Below are 24012 nucleotides of genomic sequence, written 5' to 3'. Positions count from 1 at the left end.
TATGAGAGAGAGTGAGTGGGAGAGAGAGAGAGAGAGAGAGAGAGAGATGGGATGAAGGTGATAGTGACAAGCAAAAAGATGGAAAAAACAGGGCCAAAAAAGGTACAGAGAGGAAGCAGGACAGAGCTTCACATGGCATCAAAGAAAATAAAAACACCCTCTGCGCTTGAAATTGCAGTGCTTGGAAAATGAATTAAAAAATAGGTGGTTCACTGACACACCACGATGAATGAGGTAAGAGCGAATGCGCTCTTTAGCATTAGCACATGCACTGCTGACATTTTTGGGTGTCTTTTTAAAGAGACCGCACCTTCTATTTTAGTTGTTTAACAGCAATATTATGCTTAAGGTCTGGTTACGCAATGGATATCAGATGTCTGCATAACCTTATGGAAATGTCAGCTTTCTGTCTATACAGAAGCTAAAAAATGGGGCAAGAATTATCAAACCTTCATAAACCTTTAATAAGATCTAGTAACAAGTGAAGCATTTTGTAAGTAAAATAATGACAAAATAACAGTAATCTTTCACAGCCTTGGTGTCATGATTGTGTTCATTGGATTTTTTTAATAGAGATTAATTAAAACCCAAATAGACCACTTTCAGAATTAACCCATGTACAAACACAATTTGCTTTCATCCTCTCACAGTCCAAAGACATGGAGGTTAGGTGGATCATTATGGCTAAATTGGCGCTTGATGTACAGCATGTGTGTGTGCTCATCCTGCAAGGGGCTGGCACCCGATGTTCCTATCTTGCGCCCAATGCCTTTAGGGCATTAGAATAATTGTGACAAGAGCAGGTCACTCAGCCCAACAAACTCATCCATCCTGTTCATACAGATTGTCCAAATTGACATCAAGTTGAGATCAAGGTCCCTAAAGACCTTCTCTCTACACCGTACTTGGTAATTTATCCCATGTGTCTGTGGTTCTCTGTGTGAAGAAAACAAATATTTGTGTGAAATCTGCCCCTAACAAGTTTCCAACCGTGTCCCTGTGTTTTTGTGACAGAGTTTATCTTAAAGTAATAACAGGGATCCACTGTACTAGCTCCTTTCATGTCCACTCTTAATCTCCATTTTGGTTAAACTGAAAAGGTTCAACTCCTTCAGTCTTTCCTCATATCTCATACATCTCAGGGTATAAGGGAATAAGCCTGGTCACTTTCCTCTGAGCTTTCTCTAATACTGTTATGTCTTTTTATATAATATGGAGATCAAAACTGCATACACTTCTCCAGGTGAGGCCTCACTAGAGCATTATATAACTTAAGAATAGCCTCCCTTGACTTGTACTGTACACTTTGTGATATTTTATTAGCTTTCTTGATTGCTTCTATACACTGTCTCGATGTTTTCTGGATCATTTGTTGCCATTAAATGAAGTGATCCTGATAAAATCTAAATAAATTATGTATGGATTCATACGGATATATGGATTGAAAGCAGTACCCCAGACGTCACATGAACAACAGCATCAAATTCTTTCACATGAAGCCTGGAAAACATAAGGATTAATTTAGATCATTTATGTCAGGTAGAATGCCCAGTGAGGGCTGGGTGGTCTCGTGGCCTCGGAACCCCTACAGATTTGTTTTGTTTTTTCTCCAGCCCTCTTGAGTTTTTTTTTTTTTGTTTCTTCTGTCATCCTGGCCATCAGACCTTACTTTATTCTTTGTTATTTAGTATTGCCTAATTTTATTTTTACATTTTTATTTTTTATAAACTTATCTTTCTTCATTTTGTGAAGCACTTTGAACTACATCATTTAGTATGAAAACATGCTATAAAAATAAATGTTGTTGTTGTGGATGAATAATGATATTAAAATAATATATACACTGGCAGATAAACGCTTAAAATAATTTTGTCAGCATCAGACCAATAATTCAAAACAACGCTTGCTGACACATTCTTTGTGTTCCAGTAAAGCAATGTATTTAGGTGACTCTGGACTATGGTGTGAAAATGTCTGCAGTGTGAAAGATTTTCAGAGTAAGGGATCAAGTCATAAATTATGCCACTTGCAACACTTTTTCAACTAATGACTGGCATGGAGTGTCACAAGTACGACATTTCAATTGCACAAACTTAACTATACCCTTGAAGACACGTCATCTTGGGCAGAATCCTACACTAGCGTGCACTAATCAAAAAGGTGCAGCTATCTAGATGGTTGATCACTATCTTGCAAAAACTAAAGAAATTTGAGAAAGATTGCTGTGAATGAGCCAACTTAAACATTATTGTTCATAATTTAATAATGACCTTTCATTTATTGTCATGTATACAATTCCTTGTGGGGTTTAATCATTTTTCTCTCAAAGGGATAAACGTCTGCCATAAACTATGCAACAATTTAAAACACAGCAAGGCTCCATTGGCGATCCCGGATATGGATAAATACTAACACTAAAAAACTTTACTTCGCAAATCTTATCTTTTGCAAATATGGTCTCAAATCTCATGCTTTCTTGTTTTGACTTTAATCAACCTTAACACTCTGATTTTCGATATTTGTTTTTTTGTTTTGTCTTTTTGGTAACAATCCTTTTTCTATATTTTGTCCTTGACTCCTTTCCCAGTCCTAAATATTCACTGTTTTCATGCTGCTCAATTTCCTGACAGTACTGTATAAAAAGCAGTCTAAGGGCTGAAACATTTGCTGCAACGGTGATGAAATTTACCACTCTAGATGATCAGCCACTGTGCATTGTAGAAGATATGGCCATTTGTGAGCATTGGTTGAGTATTTCAAGCTTCATTACATGATATCTAAACATTGTTATTTCTCTGACATACCTCTTCTAGTGCTACAAAAATATGGTGGCAAGTTACAGTGGAACCTCGGGTCACGAACATCTCTGAACATGTACAAATCAGGTTACGACCATAAAGTTCGCCAAACTTTTGCATCTGTTCATGACCACACACTCGGTGATGAACAAGGCAGTTTCCCTTCTGGTTCGTTTTCCGCACGTGTTCAGTCTCTCCCTGTAATGTACATTGTTCTCGGTGCATCACGCAGAGGGACTCTCCCTCAAAACTGTAACCTCCTCTCAACCCATCTTCCTCCTGTGGTATAGCGGGTCCACAACTCCCGTCAAAAAGGCCACTTTTAATAAATAATCACTGCACTCGCGACTTTGCGAGGGGGCGTGGTGGTGTGTGGCCAAAGCGGTTCCTGAGGAGTTCGTGATGTGGGCGTTTCTCACCTAAGTGCTCAGGTGAGAAGCGGTCCGCATCCGTAATTGTTCCCAGGAGCTGCTGATTGCCACGAATACCATGTCCTCTTCATAAATAGAAGCGTGAGTCGGCTAAAGGGAAAAAGAAGAGAACAGGAAAGAACGGGAGGTTGCAGGAGAAGGCAGTAAGCAGGAGGAGAAAGTCGGTGCAGGAGAGAGAGAGAGAGCGAGAGAGAGCGAGAGAGAGAGCGAGAGAGAGCGAGCGAGCGAGCTGCTGAGCACGGAGCCTGGGTGTTTGTCTCAGTGTTATTCAATGTTTCTACATTTAGTTTACTATTACACTGGTGCATTCTATGGTATAATTAACTATTTTTGTGCTTAAAAATCTTAAAAAAGAAAATATATTTACATACAGTTCATACGGTCTGGAATGGATTCATTATATTTACATACAATCCTATGGGGGAAATTACTCCGGGTCACGACCAAATCGGGTTATGACCAGAGTTTTCTAATGAATTACGGTCGTGACCCGAGGTTCCACTGTATATGCACAAATTCTTTGCTAATAATGTCACTGACTTTGGAAATCCCAAATTTAACTGACATTTGGAAGCCTAATGCACATCAACATTGATTTTAAATTTCAGAAGGTCATTTCACATGCCCAAGAATGCTCTGAATCACACACAGTCACTGAACTCTCTATTACATTCAAAAAAATGTTTGAAACATGTAAAATATCTAAATAGAATATTTATGCCTTACACTGAGACAACATACAAAACATTACAAAAGCTATGGGGGAATGTGGAATCCTAGTTTTGCTGTGTATGGGCCACACTTCATAGCTTACTGTTAATGTTAGTGTACAGTCCCGGCACAGTGTCTTGGATATAATTCAGAATGACACTGAGACAGTAGGTCAATTGAAACATTTACAATTAGCCAACACTCAAAACCATACAAGCAGAATTTGGTATGCAGTTAAAAATGCTTCAATAAGATATTGCTATTAGATGGAATTGTATATTTCATATACTGCAAACCTTTGTGAAGCACACAACAGCCCTTGGAGCTTACGCCGCTGATTTTTGGTTACCTGCAACTGTAAAACCTAAACAGTGGGGTTTTGATTGAGATCATAATAACACTCCTTGTTCCACCTGAACAACTGAGAAGTGAAATTTGCCTTGGTATTTAATATAATTCCTTCAGTTAATGTGCTAAAATGACTGTTGACCCACATTGGAGTCAATACGACCAAAATAAATCTCTTGAGGGGTATAAACAAATTGTTTCAGTGAGATTTACACTAAACCCATGTTCTGCTTTATAGACCTGAGATATAAGGACTGTAATTTCAATGCTGAGGTTAAACCACTGGCACTCAAAATGCTACAAGCTCAGACAGAATGTGCAGTCACACAGATTGTCCACAACAGGAAAGGACTAAGATAAATGACGAGGGGACATGCACATTATTGAATATGTAGAACTAAATTCTTGAACAGTGACACCTAGGAAAAACAACTACGTGGAAATAGGCTCAGAAGTGAGCGATAAATAGACCTAGGCCTGTCTTTACAGGATTATTATAGGAGAGCGATGACACATTTCCTTACTGCTAGGCTATCAGACTTTAGCAGCAACTAGGGCTATCAGATCACTGTTTAATAATTTAAACGTATTTTACAAATATCCTGGAAGGCAAACACCTAATATTAAAATGTAAAAGAATGGCTGTTTTACTTTGTATTAATTTCAACAATGTATTACTAATGAGGTTGTATGAAGTATTGCTCTATTTCACAGATCTTATTTTGTAAATCGCTTTAAAAGAATGGTTAGTATGTATCATCATTAGTTAAAAGGCCATCTTACTGTGTTTTATGCACCTTGACATATTTTTTTCTCCCCTACTGCTCTGCTCTTTGATGTGCAATTGTACAAAGAACAGATATTTATAATATTCTGATTTAGCCTCGAACTAAAAATGCAGAATTCATGCTAGAATCTTTATGAATCCGTTGCACCAAGCAAAAGCTGTTTTTTTTGTTTTTTTGCTTTGTGGCCCTCTCCACCATAACATATCATCTTTGGGGGGAAGCGAAAGCTTTAGATTCATCAAAAATTTTGACCTACGGTTTTCAATGGACCTCGATGTTTTAGGGTTCCCTGATAGTGGAAACAATGATATCTCGATGATGGGAGTATGTCTATCTGTGTGTCGCAGTTTCTTAAGGACAGAAGATGTGCTGATTAGTTTTTGAGCCAGATCATGTAAGAGAACGAGGTTCTAGAGGAACCCTCAAATACCATAATTCTGCAATTAATTAAGAATTCTGCTCATTAATTGTTATCGTAATGACCTTTTTTATGATCAGAAAGCTCATCATCAGAGCAGTAAATTACTACTGAAATGTTATAGAATAGTTCGGGTAACTTATTTCCTAGGGCACAAAGTTTTTTACATTAAAGAAAAAGGAAAATAACAAACTGAAACATTAGATTTTTTTTCTGTTATATTGGCTATACTGTATATTATCTACTGTCACGCATGCTTGTAGGAGGACCTCCTCACACGCTCAGTTGAGATATGTTATAACCTGCTGAGATGAGAGGGGGCACTGCTATTAACACTGTCATCTCCTTCATTCTGCACCTGCCCAGTTAAGGCAATCATCCCCACCACTTCCGGTTAAGCCGCCATAAAAGCCTGGGAGTCTTAGAAGGAGGCGTCATTACTGGTTTAATGGACCTGCTGGATGAAACTCCACTAGCAAATACAACTTGACTGTCCACCCTAACAACTTTATCATTTTCCTGGTTAACTCCGCATAACGGGAAGTATGCCAAAGAACTTTTTTTTTTGGTTTGGTTGTTTTGAGTTGCTTTGTTTCCGGACAATAAATGAGACGACCTGGTTGATGCACAAAAGTTTCTGTTCAAGTATTGGAGCTGTCATTCCTGCACTCAACCACACTACTTTAAAAAGCCTTTTCAGAGTCAGCCATGCTCATTTTAGCTATCTCAGCCAATACAAAATTTCACCTGCTGATATAACACATATTGAAATGAAAAAAAAAAAATCAAGTCACTTTTATTTAATATTTTTGCTGCAACATAGAGGCAGCTAACAATTAGTTTAGTTTAAGCTCATATGTTGTTCCTTAACTATGAGTTCATGCCTACAGCATTCACCTGCCATCTTGCCCTGCAAATGTATCAAATCATGTATCACACACCCTGCATTCTTAAATATACTGGTTCCTTAATGGCATTTTGCTGGGTTGTGTGGTTCCTCATAGAAAAATTGCTTGACAAGCAGCCATTGGAAGGGGTCTTTGTATATAAAAGTGATTTTCTGGGCTTTGAAAAGGCTCCTAATATGTGGATAAAGCAGAAATCAAATGAACAGTAGGCAACCTGGCAAGATACTAAGAGATCAAGAAAAGTGTGAACTTAGTCTGTGTGATTGTATGCAGCAAGAGCCTTTTAAAAATCACAAATAAATTGGTATTTCATAAATCTGTCTTTTTGGAGTCTGTTTCAGATCTAAACAAACGTTTTTTCTGGAACATTCAAAGCTACAAAGCTTTAAATGGGCTTGCAGCAGACTACATCAGTTACCTTCCCATTAAGGTCCTCTGATTCCGGCAGTCTTGTTGTGCCCTACACTAATCTGCACTCTATGGATGACAGGGCCTTTAGCTGCCTAGTGTCCAGACTTTGGAATGACATTCTGGAATTAATTAGATCAGCTGACTCCATTCATTATTTTAATAAACAACTTTAATCTCATCGGTTCAGGAAAGCCTTTAACTTAACCTGACATTCTGCCCCCTCTTTCAGTGTTCCTATCAGTCTACGTGTTCAGTATAATGTGTGTGTATGTGTTATATCACAAATTATGTTATTTGTTCAGGCATTTCTCTTAGTATTGAATTTAGTATTTTTCTCTGGTTTATTGTCTTTTATTCTATTTAATGTCTTTGTTTATCCTGTATCTATCTGTTTTAATGTTCTATTCAGGAAACATCTGTATCCAATATTACATACAGTATACCTGCTGTTTCTTTATGAGATTCTGTGAAGTGCCTTGAGCATGGGAAAGGAGCTATATAAATAAAGTTTATTATTATTATTATCCATATGGATGATTCTTCTGATAACCAAAAATTGTTCCTCTAGGAATTTTAAAATTCTTTTTTTTTACCCAGTTTTGCCTCTTTTGTGTGTTCGTAACCCAAAGTTGCTGCAGAGCATCATCCAGAACATCCATCTCCCATGTAAAATTGTCCTTGCCCCTCGAAGAATCACTGACGATTGTCATCCTGGGGGAGGTGGCAGCTTACACTTGTCCACAATGAGCCATCGCAAAGCATTCTGCAGACTGTTCAAAACCTTTTCTCATTACACGACTCGGCGCCACCCAAGTTCAAATATTGCGGTCGCAACCCACTGCTCTATGGCACAGCTCTGCTGAACCCCTTTGGCACCACAGTGTTTCTATCATCATTTTTTCAAGACTGACAATTTTCACCTAGCCATTTGACTAACTATTGCTGACCCTTATTATACTTAACTTTAAATTTTGTTTTGCATTTGTTTTTAAAATGGCAGCTTCCTAATAAACATTTAAACTAATTTTACAGATTTTTTTGTAAGATACTTTGAATAAAGCTATGTGGTAATATATATATATATATATATATATATATATATATATATATATTGTCACACACGTGCGAGTAGGTTGTTGTATGGACCAAACAAAGGTAATTCCACGCCAGGCCAGGGGGTGGCAGGGTGCACTAAACCTTCTCCTGTTATCTCTACAGACCAGCCGCGGGAAAACCTGTCTGATTCAGAGCTCATGACGTCGTTTCTGGCACTCAGCATGACGTCACTTCTGGTGCCCAGGAGAATGTCACTTCTGGTTCTAGCACACAGAAGAATGTCACTTCCGGTGCACAGACTGATGTCGGAAGAACATCACTTCCCGTTCCCCTACATTACTTCCGGTTCCTATACATCACTTCTGATCCCTTAAAGCTGCCATCTTTGCAAACCCTCACCAGTTCTGTTTTGGACTCGGTATTGTGAACATCTCTGTGCTATTCAAAACTCTTTTGCAACCAGGAATATTATACGTGTGGCTGCCCCAAACCTTTTTAAGTGTGTCGAGTCTGTTCATTTTCACAGTGGCGTAGCTGGCAGGATGATGACTGGAGATTGAAAGTCAAACCAAAACATAGACTAGACACACTATACAATTCCACAACTAAAGAAATATATATTATGTAATATATATTACATATATATAAAATGAAGAAGAAACATGTAAAGACAATTATAATACAATGTTTAGTGAATTCAGTGGTTTCATTTATAAAACACTTAAAGGTTCACAGTGCCTAATTTTCTATAATATAAATGAGAGTTATGAAGGGGCATCATATCCTCTAGCCTAGCTGGAATAAGAAGAAGTGATTAATGATAGCACTGGGTAAACAATCACAAGTGGCTTTGTCTAGGTGCCTTGTGTGCATTCCAGTTAGGAAGAGGCAGGGCGGTGGGCACATTATTTTAATTTCATCACATTCCTTTGTGTGTAGGAAAATCCTATTCTGTAAAGATCTGTAATTTCACCTTTGTTACAGGTACAGTTTTTTAGCTGCATCTTTGAAGAAACTATGCACCTGTAATTAGCAGTTCATGCTTTACAGGTTCACTATGACTGAAAAATTAGAAATAGTAATAATAATAAAAAATATTTAAAAAAAAACTTCACATATTATACAAACATACAGGTAACAAACAGAATTTTAACCTACTTTTGAATATTTATTTTTAATATGGAGATGCAGATCTTAAAATTTTGAGCTAATTCGACAGCCCTAGTACTAATTAAAGCATCAGCGATGTCTTTCAGATGTGAAAGACAGCATTCAGCATAATGCTCTATGTGCATGCATGTCTAATTATTTAACAGGTGATAGTATTTTTTTCCAAAGCGTGAACCCAAGAAAAGAAATTCTGCCATTGCCGTTTGTTCCCTATCAGTTTGCATGTTCCTGTCCAAACCCTCACTAGTGTGAACTTTGAGAGATTGTTCTGTGTGGCTTGTAATACATGTAATTAACAGAAACAGAACTGCCTGCTGTCAACAGCTGCTCACTAAACCTCATCCAGACAGCATGATTCCATAAAAAGACATGGTACTGACTTACTGGTTGAAATAAAATGCAAAGCAAAAGGTTGAAAACCATATGAAACTGAGAAAATTCAGGAAGAGGTAACTTATCATACCGATTAGATTGAAAACAACTTGATTGTTTGACTTGAATCATAATCTTAGAACAAAATTCCTGCCATATGTAGAAACAAATTGAGGGCTGTGATGAGAAATAATGTTTTTAGGAAAATCATTTAAGTTAAAATACAGATGAATAAAAATATCCATGAATTGTGGGAAACCTTTTTAGGGGAGTGAGGTAAGCTACAGAAAAGCGATCCACAACAATCAAAACAGTTGTATGACATTTTCAGAGTGAAAGATTGATATTCAGACCTATTGTAATCTCTTCCCATGGGTGGATTAGGTGGAGGAATTGGACACAATAAGCCCAAATGAGCATCAGAACAAGACTTGATTTGTTACAAATCTCAGAGGCCAACACAAACTCTTTTATGTCTTTATTTGTCATTGGCTTCCAAAACTATATTTTAATAAATTCAATAGCCTTACAGCAGTTCCAGTGCTAGGTTATTTTGCACTATTTATTACTGCACCAAACAACTGTTTGGTAGATAACCTGTGCAGCTGGGTTTATTAGATAAATGACTAATTTGCTTTAATGGTGGTAGTGGCCCTGCCTTAGAGATACTTGGATGACCAAGGAAAGAAGAAGAGTATCTGCTGGCATATTAGAATTAACCCAACCTTCCAGCAGGGATTTGTACATTTAGAGATTAAATATTATGGCTCCAATAAATCTATTAGAGCGGCATGGTGGCACAGTGGGTAGTGCTGCTGCCTTGCAGTTAGAAGACCCGGGTTTGCTTCCCGCATCCTCCCTGCGTGGAGTTTGCATGTTCTCTCCGTGTCTACGTGGGTTTCCTCCGGGTACTCCGGTTTCCTCCCACAGTCCAACGACATGCAGGTTAGGTGCATTGGCAATTCTAAATTGTCCCTGGTGTGTGTGTGTGTGTGTGGGGTTTGTTTCCTGCCTTGTGCCCTGTGTTGGCTGGGATTGGCTCCCGTGACCCTGTAGTTAGGATATAGTGGGTTGGATAATGGATGGATGGATACATCTATTAGGAAAATAATTTTCTCTGGCTTTATTTTTGTTTTCAACCATTGAAGATGATGCATTGGCCACAAAATACTATTCTCCTGGCTGATATGTAATACACTAATTAAAATGGTTAAAGAAAAACAATTAAAATTTTGATGAGCATTAAAACTCTTAACTGTCTTCAAATACATAACATTTTTAATGATATGTAAATATATTTCAAGGATGACCATGGGACTATTCTTGTAATACCTATTTCATTGTTAACATCTCACAATCTCCTTAAAAATAATTTTATTCCAAGGATGACAATTCCCAAAAAAAGTAACCACACAGATGAAGTTTATTAATATCAGGAAATTGTTGTGATAAAACTCCCCCAAGACCAACAACTGATGCAGCAACCTCTGCTGGTAACAGTAAGGTAATAATCTGGGTGTCAAATATTTGTAATGAGCCAATGAAGTTTTAAATGTGGCTTTCCATTGATCGTCTTCATGAATGCAAACATGATTGTAAGCTCCTCTGAGATTTAGTTTTATTAACATAATGGAACCTGTAATTTGATCAAGGAAGGAAGAGATCAATGGTAATAGATAGTTAGATAGATAGTTATAACTGACAGTCATTTTTAATGATAATTTTATTAAGATCCTCAATAGGGGGTCGAAGGGTACTGTCCTTCTTTGAGAAAACAAAAAATCCCAAACCATTAGGACTAGAGGAAGGTCTCATAAATCAATATGCAGGGTTTTCTTCAAAATAATCATTCATAGCATTGACGAGACAATAAATAAACCAGACTCTTAGGCAATGGTACACTAGATAAAAGATTAATAGCATGGTCATATCGGGTGTGTGGCTATAATATGAGTGAAGGTTGTTTACTGAAAACATCTGCAGACTCAGCATACTGACTGAGCAGAGTATTAATGTTGTCATATAAGACAGGTTTATGAATGGCCAATTGCAAACAGCTGTACTTGCAATCCTTTTCCCATGAAACTAAATTGATTAAAATGGTTAAAGAAAATAGTTAAAGAATGGTTAATGAAAAGCAATCAATCTCCAGTCAATTGATAACCGAAGAGTGTCTCCTTAACTATGGATATCCCAAAATGATTTTAAGCTCAGAAGATTCCAATACATAAAAGTATGAACTCCCACCTTTAACCTTGCAGGTTTGTTTTCTTCTTCTTCTTCTTCTTCTTCTTCACCTTTTCCAACTTCTATGTGGGGTCAATGTGCTCAATCAGCTTCTCCAAACAGCTCCACCTACACCTTCTCCCCAGTCAGACCCTTTTCATTATGATCTTCTTTTACTTTATCCATCAACCTCTGCTTTGGCCTCCCTCACTTTCTCTTCCCCTGGACTTACATTCCTATCACTCTTTGCCCACATCTTCATTGTCTTTTGTCATAACATGTTCATTTCACTTCAGTCTACTTTCCAGTACTTTCTTAGATAAAGTATCTCTCCCGCTTTTGCTCCACATGTGTTTGTCTCATTTCGTATTCCATCCTTCTTTGTAAATCCATACACTCATCTCCATGTTCTCACTTCTACCAAATTTAACTTTTTCTCCGGCGCTATCAACGCCTCAGTGGCGTACATCATTGCTTGCCTTATCACTGCCTCAAAAACCTTACCTTTAACATTCACCTGAATTATTTAATTACACAATACTCCCAATACCTTCTTCCAGTTGCTCCATCAACACTGCACTCTATGGCTTATCTCTGTATCTAGTTTTCCATCTTGGGCTCGAACTTATCCACTCTTTTCATTAGCTCTCCCTGCAGGCTAACTTCTGAATTCTGATCATCATTAAATGTCAGATATTCTCTCTTCTTCCTATTTATCTTCAATCCTCTATGTTCCAAAGCCCATCTCCGTTTTTCCAGCTTCCTCTCCACTTCCTCTTTCTGGGTGTTACACAACTCAATGTCATAAACAGCCTGCACCAGGGGGATTAATCTTTTATCCCATGACTCAACACATCCATAAACAGATCAATGAGGTAAAGAAGATCTCTGGTGCAGGCCTACTCTAACTAGGATCTTGTGTTTCACACCAACATTGCTTTTATACCTCACTCCCTCATACATATCTTGCACATTCCACATAGGTGGTGTAACAAATTAAATTAAACTCTTCGCGATCGGACCACCATGAATATATAAAATATCAAGGGGTAATTTGAAAGGCTTTACATCAATACCACATTGTTTAGTAAACTGAGGGCTTATAAAATTCTCTGCCAAACCTGAATTAATGTGTGCAAACGTTTCTGTTTGTATTATACTAGTTGGTAGTAATAAATTAAATTAAGGGAGGGTTTGATAAAAAATGTTCATCCCACAAACCCTAATATGAGACGGGCGCTTCAATTTCTCTAAAGCTTTGAAAAAGTTACAATTAAATGACCTGATTCGGCACAGTAAAAGCAAAAGCCTGAAACCAGTCAGCAAAGATGTTCCTTGGGACCTAATGCTGCTTAGTTTGTTTCCAAATCCTGGAAGAAGTAGAGGGTTTAAATAAATAGAATGGAAAAGACTGGATTTTCTTTCTTCAAACATAGCCTCAGTCTTTTCTGCAAATTCTAAGACCTCCTCTAGAGAGTCCTCTAGATCATATTATGTCATCTCACCTTTTAAATCCTCCGAGGGTCCACTCTTAAATAAAGTTGCAAGTACAGTGTGTTGACAAAATCATAAAACTTGTTCAGAGTAGGGCATATGTGGTTCGAGAATATGTGTTGGAGTCACACTAGAAACACTTCTGTTGTAATTATGTAACTTTCATGATAAGCTTCTGTACAGTAATAGCGATCTTATTAATCAGATTTAATCTATCAGAGCCTGAACCTCTTTAAAAAGGTTGGATTCACTGACAACATTAATCAATTTAAGGTCACTCGTTATCCCTCAGTATGCTAAGGACATACAGTGCATCCGGAAAGTATTCACAGCGCATCACTTTTTCCACATTTTATGTTATAGCCTTATTCCAAAATGGATTAAATTCATTTTTTTCCTCAGAATTCTACACACAACACCCCATAATGACAACATGAAAAAAGTTTACTTGAGATTTTTGCAAATTTATTAAAAATAAAAAAATTGAGAAAGCACATGTACATAAGTCTTCACAGCCTTTGCCATGAAGCTTAAAATTGAGCTCAGGTGCATCCTGATTCCCCTGATCATCCCTGAGATTGTTTTGCAGCTTCATTGGCATCCACCTGTGGTAAATGCAGTTGATTGGACATGATTTGGAAAGGCACACACCTGTCTATATAAGGTCCCACAGTTGACAGTTCATGTCAGAGCACAAACCAAGCATGAAGTCAAAGGAATTGTCTGTAGACCTCCGAGACAGGATTGTCTCGAGGCAAAAATCTGGGGAAGGTTACAGAAAAATTTCTGCTGCTTTGAAGGTTCCAATGAGCACAGTGGCCTCCATCATCCATTAAGTGGAAGAAGTTTGAAACCAAAAGAGCTGGCCGGCCATCTGAACTGAGCGATCGGGGGGAGAAGGGCCTTAGTCAGGGAGGTGACCAAGAACTCTGTCAGAGCTCCAGAGGTCCTCTGTGGAGAGAGGAGAACCTTCCAGAAGGATAACCATCTCTGCAGCAATCCACCAATTAGGCCTGTATGGTAGAGTGGCCAGACGGAAGCCACTCCTTAGTAAAAGGCACATGGCAGCCCACCTGGAGTTTGCCAAAAGGCACCTGAAGGACTCTCTTACCATAGGAAACAAAATTCTCTGGTCTGATGAGACAAAGATTGAACTCTTTGGTGTGAATGCCAGGCGTCACGTTTGGAGGAAACCAGGCACCGCTCATCACCAGGCCAATACCATCCCTACAGTGAAGCATGGTGGTGGCAGCATCAGGCTGTGGGGATGTTTTTCAGTGGCAGGAACTGGGAGACTAGTCAGGTTAAAGGGAAAGATGACTGCAGCAATGTACAGAGACATCCTGGATGAAAAGCTGCTCCAGAGCGCTCTTGACCTCAGACTGGGGCGACGGTTCATCTTTCAGTAAGACAACGACCCTAAGCACACAGCCAAGATATCAAAGGAATGGCTTCAGGACATCTCTGTGAATGTTCTTGAGTGGCCAATCCAGAGTCCAGACCTGAATCCGATTGAACATCTCTGGAGAGATCTTAAAATGGCTGTGCACCAACGCTTCCCATCCAACCTGATGGAGCTTGAGAGGTGCTGCAAAGAGGAATGGGTGAAACTGGCCAAGGATAGGTGTGCCAAACTTGTGTCATCAGATTCAAAAAGACTTGAGGCTGTAATTGCTGCCAAAGGTGCATCGACAAAGTATTGAGCAAAGGCTGTGAATACTTATGTACATGTGATTTCTCAGTTTTTTATTTTTAATAAATTTGCAAAAACCTTAAGTAAACTTTTTTCATGTTGTCATTATGGGGTGTTGTGTGCAGAATTCTGAGGAAAAAAATGAATCAAATCCATTTTTGAATAAGGCTGTAACATAACAAAATGTGGAAAAAGTGATGCGCTGTGAATACTTTCCGGATGTACTGTATGCATACGCACGCACCTAAGACCAAAAGAAGATGATTTCCCAGGAAAAATCAAAAAAGTACTTGGGTGGAAGCAGGATCGTTTACTGGGAAAAACATGAGAATCAGACCGAAGATGATTTCAAGAGCAAAACCAAAGCAAATTATTCTGTCTGAAATCCGAAACACGATGTATAATAACTTTTTGAAGCAAAGCTAAACTAAAGTTTTCTTCACACAGACTACGGTTTATTCACCGAGGGATAATGGATAGTGTGATCACTGTCATTTTTTATGTTAGAAGACCTGATGACATCACTCATAGCAGCAAATGTAAGTAGAAACTGCATCACAATACTGGTAATAATACTATTACTCTAATAAATATTGCTTTTTATTAAATTTCTGTGGTTTGTCTGAACATCTGAGGTGACTGAGTGTAAACACAGGGCACCTGTTGTGGAATAGTTTGTCAACTCTCTCCACAGGGTTAGCTGCTATGGAGGGACGTCTCTAATAGTGAGTAGCATGAGAAGGAAGCAATAACTGAGGAATGTCAGCCTCCAGTGTCCATCTTGTCTGCTCAGTCTAAAACCAGTGATTCCCTATGTGGAGTGCAGTGGATTGATAGGCTGTGTATGCGTCGCTCATAATTACTGTTTAAGTATGAATATGATTGAGCCTTTTAGTGTGTGAGAGGGTACACGAGTGTAGGTCAACCTATAAAGTGAGTCCTGCTCACCCCATGATAACACATCTGCAGCAAATAGAGATGCTGTTCATAACTTTGTGAGCTGGAATTGTAAAGGCCAGAATCACGAATTAAAGAGAAAGAAAGTATTCTCTCACCTAACAGGTCTAAATGCTAAAATAGTATTTTTACACTTATTAAGCAAAGATCAGTTCCGGCTGCAAAAAGACTAGACTGGCCAAATGTTCCATTCCAGCATTACAAAGAGGTGTGGGAATTCTTATACATAGAACAGTCTCACTTGTAGCATCAGATGTAGTATGTGATCCCGAAGGGAGATATGTGATTGTCATGGGCAACATATTTAACTGTAAAGTGATTTTGATAAATGTTTATGCACCCAATGTCAATGATAGGGAATTCATACAAAATGTATTTGCATCTATTCCCAACAAATCCACAAGGAAGAAGTTTGCAATACAATCCCAGCAATCACCAACACAAACGGAGATAAAATCCTTGACCATAAAAATATAATGCGCACATTTAGAGACTACTATAAATTCTTATATTCTACTGAGTTCAAAAAAGACAAAACACAATCTAATGCATTCCTGGATACATTACAGATACCACAAATAGATACTTTTATTGCAGAGGAATTGGATAAACCTCTGGTGCTATCAGAATTACTAGATGCTATAAAGTCACTTCAGAGCGGGAAAGCAGCAGGCCCCGATGGCTACCCTGTTGGACTTTATAAGAAATTCTCCACTCAGTTAGCTCCCATCTTATTAGCAAAATTTACAGAAGCTAGAGACAATCAAATTCTACCTCAAACTCTTCACCAAGCATTAATCACCGTCTTTCCTAAACAAAACATGGACTTATTACAATGTGCATCATACAGACCAATTTCACTTCTGAATAATGATGTTAAGATAATCTCCAAAGTCCTAGCTAGAAGGATTGAGGAAGTGCTGCAGTTCACTGTCGAAATGCTTATCAAATAAAGGGGATACAAGCATACAATATTAGATTGGACACCTTCTCTTTTGTTATTGCAGATCAGTTTAAATACCTAGGGTTAAATATCACAAGTAAACATAAAGCTCTTTATCCTCAGCCTTGGTGTCACAATCCTTCCTAACCATTAACAGCTGTGTTTGGTGTTCTTCCAGATGGGTTTAAAGTAGAGGAGGACAAACAAACTGTGATTGCCTTCACTACACTATTGGCACGCAGCCTTATTTTGCTAAACTGGAAGAATCCTTCTCTCCTGTTTTAAGTCAGTGGGTAACTGATGTTTTATATTACTTGGAAAAAGTCAAATTCTAACTTAAAGGATCTGTGCAGAACTTTTTCAAAACCTGGCAGGATCTAATCAATAATATTTCAGAATAAGCTCATAAAGCACTGAGGAAATAGATTCTCTCCCCATTTCTTTTTCTTCTCCTTTTATCTGTATCTGCCTAATAAATATAGTAAAAATGAATAAATCGATGAGTTTAAGTTTCAGTCCGTTGGCCATGCTCTCTTTCTTAGGGTGGGGGTTGATATGTTATCAATCCTATTTTTTGTAAAAATTTTTCTATTTATATGGAATGATTACAATACAATAAATAAAATTAAAAAAAAGAAATGCTGTTCATTTAGAGACCCCTGCCACCCCAAACAGAATGATGCATTTTCAGAAAATAACTCACTGCTATTACTAAATGTTGTCAGTTGATATTTATTTCATTATCATTGCATTGTTTTACCCATTTTTAATTTTCATTATTTCAATTCTTACTGGATGCAAAGGACACAAAAGTGGAAAAATGGTGCAAGAAACAGATGTGCTAAGTTGACTTGCTGTTATAATCAAAGGAAAAACATATGTATTAGCTAAAAGGTGTGCAATGAAGGCATTTAATGTTTTTTGTTTTTTTTTGTTGGTTTTGTTTCATAAGTTTCCTTAAAATTATTTATTTGTAGGGCTGCATGGTTGCACAGTGGTATAGCTGCTGCTTTGCAGTTAGGAGACTAGGGTTCGCATCCCCGGTCCTCTGTGCATGGAGCTTGCATGTTCTCCCCATGTCTGCTTGGATTTCCTCCGGGGCCCCAGTTTCCCCCCACAGTCCAAAGACATGCAGGTTAGGTAAAAGGGTGGTCTTAAATTGGCCCTAATGTGTGGTTGGGAGGCATGTGTGAGTGTGTGTGTGTGTGTGTGTGTTTGCCCTGCGACGGACTGGCATCTTGTCCAGGGTTTGTTCCTGCCTTGTGCTCTGTGCTAGCTGGGCTCCAGCAGACCTCTGTGACATTGCTCAGGACTAAGCAGATTAGAAAATGACTGATTGGTTTGTCTCTTAAATACTGTTGGTTACAGGATTTTATTAAAGGAGAAAAATAGTCTCACATGGTCTTACTTGATTGCAGCCTTTAAATAAACCAAAGAAGAAACTTCAATAGGAATGTTGCCTTTTGATATCCAATGTGTGATACTTTCTAAAACGTTGCTTTCAATAAATACCACAATTTAATGACTCTAAGGAAGGAATTTCATGAATTTTTCAAGTCAAAGTTATTTCTTCACAATCATTATATACAGTACATTCATTTTCCTGTTATGAATGAAGCATTTTATTATTAATTTTAAAAAATACTGTGCATGTTTTTACAAATTAAAATAAGATCTGCAGGGCATCAGTGCAAAATAAAAAAGCTTTAAACTTTGTGGGATATGTCCATTTTGAAAAAACAAAGGTCACGTTATGTTTATGATAAAAAAAACAGATATAATTAATTTTATCACTGATTCTTGACATTATTTTTCTTGGGTTAACCCTTTATGCCCTACTAGCTAACATAGCTGAAATACCTGGCGTTGCCTGGGAGGAAAATAAAGTTGTTTTTTTTTTAATTGTTTGAGAAAAACATAATTAAAGAAAAAACGGTACTTTAAAATATATTTAATTTCAAAAGAAACAGGGGCGCAGTGGAGCTCAAACATTAAGAATGCTGGCAGTCACCTCCAGTGCATACAAGACCATAAAATCACCCCCCACCCTACCCAGGAGGGGGTGGGTTAGGCTTCATTTCACCCTACAGTATTTTTAGTCGACCAATGAGAAACATGTGTACCAAGGTTCATGAAAATTGCTTCAGCCGTTTGGAAATGATACTGGAACATACATACACACATACACTGACTTTTATATATAGAGAGAGATTGGGGTTTTTGGCATTATTGTGCACTTCAAATTTTTAAAATAAGTTTTTTTTGTGAAACATCAGCTTACAACAATATCAACTAAATAAAAAAATGGTACTTTAAGGATTTCTCTTCCAAAAATTGGATTTTACAGTACATAACCAAAGCATTTTATGATGCACACCCTTAGAATAAAGTTCATTTTGTGCCCCAGTCTGTCAGATACCATGGCACCAAGCTTAAATGTCATTGAATGTTTACAGTTATTTGGTTCTGTTGGATAAAATTCTATCTATCTATCTATCTAAATACAGTATGTTTGGGGAATGTCACATTGGGAGTAGAAAACTGTTTAATCTAGAAAACATTATATTACAGGCACTTAATTATGCAGAATTACTTGAAACCTACCTCTTGACAACTCTGCAGAAACTTCTGTAACTCTAAGTGAACGTTCAGCTTTTGAAGCCAAGTTTCGGCCATGGCTGCATTCTGCTTACTCCTGGATCAAAAAAAAAAAAAAAAAGATATGCATGAGAAACAGCACGCTCATAGACTTTTAAAACTTACAGTAGGCCTTAAACATGTGTAGATGCCATAGCAGATGAACAGGAGTCATGACTGGGGTGGAGTGCAATACCTTATCCGGCTAAGAGGCCATAATGGATGTAGCACATGGATGGAGTTGCAGCCTGGCTGGGATTATTCTCAGCTTTAGTTCCAGTCAGGGAGAAGCCTAAATGGAAGGACAGGAGGGAATCTGGATGTTGAAGACAATTTCTCCCCCAACATGAGAGGTGGCACTGTTCTTCTGGCATGGTCCCAGTTTGGAAACACACATGGCTGTCTGGGACGTATACTTTAGAAGGATGGTTCTGTTGGTGGTCCTTGGATGGTGAAAAGGACTCTGCCAGGGAAAGACCTCCTTGTTTTATGAGACTTCCACCTGACCTGGGATTGTTTTTCCATTGCCCAACACTGTGAGACCAAAAGTACTCCATTATAGTAGCCACTCCACCTAGGAAAGGAAGTTGAAATTGGGTGTGGAGGACAGAAAAAGACTCACTTGGGAGGAGAAAGAAAGAAAGAAAGAAAGAAAGAAAGAAAGAAAGAAAGAAAGAAAGAAAGAAAGAAAGAAAAAGTGTGTTGTGCTTATGCCACTATTAAAAGGAAATATAAAAATTTTAATAAAACTAGCATTTGCACTTGGGACTTGAGTCTGTGTGGTTGTATTGGGGGACTGGGGTGCTACAAGTTTCTGATTTTTAATTGCTGAGGCAACCAATTATTTCACTTCAATGCTGACATTTTTGAAAATAAATTGAGGTGAGTGAAATTTTCATAATAAATAATAAAAAGGCTCCTTACTATACTTGACATACTGCATTTTGCTTTGCTCATTTTAATTGTACCTGCACTGCACATTACATAATAAAAATTGTGCAGAATATACAAAAAATGTTACTCCTTTGGGACGAGACAATAGTTAGACTGCCACATAGTGCTATATTTTATCACTTTCATTTGTACAGTTAAAAGAAAAATACATTTTGTTTAAAGAGATATCTTGATTAAAATAAACTCAAAACAGAGCGACTAATTTACCAATCAAAAAGGAAATCTTTTTTGAATTATCAGTGGTGGATGTTGTCCCTTAGTCTAATGTCTTTTCATTTCTCTACGGTTTTGTACCTATGATGTTCTTTCAAGCACAGGCTACCCATTTATGGCCACTCTGATGTAATCCCTATTTTTAATACAGCAGATGGATGGGCTTTCTCAACCGAATCTGGGTTATGCAACTGTAAAAAAATGGCAGATCCTCCACCCACTTCCCTCTTTCAGTCTGTTTCAGTAAGTGGACTATAATGTCTAATGCATTTTCCAAAGTGCTTTTAATGCTTCTAAATAAAAAAAATAAATAAATAAAAATAAAAAAATAAACAGCACATTCAACCTTCCTGTGATGAAATAAAATGAAGACAATCACGGCCTCCATTTTCTTCAAGCAATTTTTCTCTATTCCAGGCACAAAAGGAGCCAGCACCTGTCCTAATGATAGTAGGGGCAGAGCAAGTCTGGAGTACCAGTCCACTGCATCACACGGTCATACTGGTCCAGTCTAGAACCACTGACTACCCTACTCCGTCTGCTTTTAGGATATGGGAGAAAACCAACAAACATGGGGAAAACATGCAAACTCTGATCAGTCATTAACCAGGCTGTTACTATATGAATAATTGAATCCATTCTCCTAAAGTGTTTCTGTATCACGTTGCATGTTTTTGCACCTCTATTGGGAGTTTTTCAAGGCAAGGAATCTTGATTGTAAAATAAGTTTCTTGAAATAAAGTTTACTTTTACTTTCATGATTTTTTTTTTGTGTTGTTTTCACCACCATTTTGTTTGAGACTCCTCTAGGGCTCCTCTAAGGCTGTCACCTCCCAGTAATGACACAATGGGTTAAAAGGTCACCCTTTAGTGCACTTCCTTATCCACGTTTGCAGATACAAAACATTAATATGTTTGTTGAACATATTAATCCTCCAAATATTCTCTCTCTTAAAAGTTTTTCAATGCTGACCCCTCACTTTTATATTTTTAGCCTTGACTATCGTCATTTATTTGAATTTTGACTCCTTTCCTCCCTTTTGACTATGTCTTATCTCCCATTCCTACACAGTATTTTCCTTGCTTATTCATGCTAGTATAACACAGGTCAGCTAACAAACCCAGAATCTTGGATCTGAGAGAACAAAATACAATGCAGTATTAGCAGACTTATTCTTTACTATAGTATCACAATCAAAACATCTTTATATATAATACTCTACTGTGGTTGTCCGTTTGTCTGTCCAGGATTTTAAATCACCTGTAGCTGGCAAACCGTTTGACCAATTGACCTGAAATTTGGTACAAATATACAAGTGAGGTCGACTATCAGCTTTCGGGGTGATGATTGACCTCCAAGGTTATTCCTCTTTTCATTTTTATTTTATTTTATTGCATAATCAACTGTCAGCAGCGGCCAACAGGGCAGACATGCGGCACATGCACACGCCGTTGTCATCCCTACCACCGTCGCCATCACTTCCCCTACTTCTTCATATCTTAAATCATTCTTGAGGCAGATTGAAGACTTAAGTGCCAACTTAAGTGAAAAAGTAAAGAAAACGTACCAAGTAATTGCAACACAAACACTGACTTAATCAGTTTTAACACAAAAAGATGCCAATGAAAGAAGAGAAGAAGCGGGCCGCTAGGGTGGAGAAAACAAGAGCTGCTTATGAAGCAGCAAGCGCATCAACCTCTGAGAAAACAAATGGTAAATGTACAGAGGAAGAGGGTGAAAACTATGAGTTAAGTGTATTCACTGTACGTTATCGTTCAGTGCGCCATTACTGGTTAATAATAATGCATTTCCCTCCAAAGGACAAATGTCAAGGGAGATAACTCAGTAACCACTGTCCTATCGTGTGTGCTATATTCTGTATTGAAAGAGTGCATTGGTTTTTTTCAAACAGTTTCATAATTAGAATCTAAGTTTTGCCTTTAATTAGAAAGCTTATCCGGGTGTTTTCCTATTAGACATCCCTCTACAATTGTAGCTTGTTGTTGCGTATTTTTTATTTTTGCCGAAGTGAATTCTGTTTTTTCTTCCATTTCTTTCTAAATGCCTTATGGAAGCCATTTTTAAAGAAAAAAAACATGTACTTAATTAGCAACACCCAACTGTGCCATCTCGGGGAGTACAGCATCTGGAGGGGCAAGTGACACTCGGAGGGACCCCTGCGCAAAGGCAACACGTGTCTCACAATCCGCAGGTAGAGGCGGAGTTTCATGCCATCAGTATGTTCCTTCTAACTCCATTAGGTACTGTATAATTACCAGATACTATTGAATGTTAAAAATGACTTCAACATACATGTAGTATTTGAAAGAAAAATTTTAAATTGTCCACCCTGAGATGGTCAATTTAAATATTGGAAGTGAGAGAATTTTAAGTTGGTTAAGCCATACTGGTAATTAGTCAAATAATTCGGCAAGTCTCTTACTTTATGTACCTTCCCTTTCTCAGTTGTAGGAGGAGATCTCTGGCTTTTAGACTTATATCAGGGTAACTGAGGGACACTCGCTTTAAGGAACAGAATAATACAATTTATTAATGAAACACAAAGATTATAGAAATATGATAACTACATATATATATTGTCATGTAAGACTGGACACAGATCGACTGGTGTCACACACGTGAGCTTAGGGGACAGCCAAAGGGCCCAAACAAGCGTGAAAGTATGAAAGATGGGGGATTGGAACAGAGTACCAATGTCTTTTCTCTTCTTCCAACAGAAAAACAGAAGAACAACAACCATAAAATACCTCAAATCCATGCAACAACAATACTTCTGACTCCCCATAATAACTCCCAATGCCAAAAGACGTCACATCCAGTCCACTACTGATGTCCTCACTTCCAGTCCCACATCGATGAATTCACTTCCATTTTCCTATGATGATGTCAATCCTGTACCCCCGATGAAGACGTCATTTCCATCTCTCAGTTCCGTTTCCTGTTCATCTCCCATAAAAGTACCTCGAAGTACCGATTCAATTGTCAAATGTATTTTTTGCAATCTTTGACCACGTTTCAGTCTCAAAAGACTACTCGTCAGAGCCAAACATTATATGAGGGATTCCCCCAACTTTTGATCTGTTTCCTCTGTGTTTTATTTCTTCACACTGGCTATATAGAGTCCGACTTTACCTTAGCACATATGAATTAGTTTTACAATACCAAGTCTCTATGGATGATTTCTGATGATGTGTGGGGTTGTTGCTTTGTTGCTGCTCTGTATTCAAGTGGAAGATTCTTCACACATTGGAGTTCACTCTTTCTCTTTGCTGTGTGATCCTTGCTGCTGCTTCTCAGCTTGCCTTTTGCTGTCCTTCTGTCACTTTGTAAGGAAAAAGCCTTACTCACTCTGGCCCAAGATTTTAGATGCTGAAGTTCTCTTCTTGAAGTCATGGCTTCTCAGTCTCATCAGGTCTCTGACACAAAGCTTTGGCTTGACAGAGCGGTTCTCAGCTTCAGGTT

The 24012-nt window shown here is 38.0% G+C and overlaps 1 protein-coding gene across 1 annotated transcript in view; it reads right to left on the bottom strand.

Moving 5' to 3' along the window:
- LOC120538737 (spectrin beta chain, non-erythrocytic 4-like) overlaps positions 1-24012 on the bottom strand; it is a 461881-nt gene that overhangs the window by 233289 nt on the left and 204580 nt on the right. The window contains exon 20 of the mRNA XM_039768162.1: positions 19329-19419. Within this exon, the coding sequence (XP_039624096.1) occupies positions 19329-19419 (91 nt within the window). The remainder of the gene's footprint in view (positions 1-19328; positions 19420-24012) is intronic.

Source organism: Polypterus senegalus, chromosome 11, assembly GCF_016835505.1.
Source record: "Polypterus senegalus isolate Bchr_013 chromosome 11, ASM1683550v1, whole genome shotgun sequence".
Taxonomy (NCBI): domain Eukaryota; kingdom Metazoa; phylum Chordata; class Cladistia; order Polypteriformes; family Polypteridae; genus Polypterus; species Polypterus senegalus.
The sequence above is the reverse complement of the archived record's forward strand: the minus strand, read 5'-3'. Positions and strand labels throughout refer to the sequence as shown.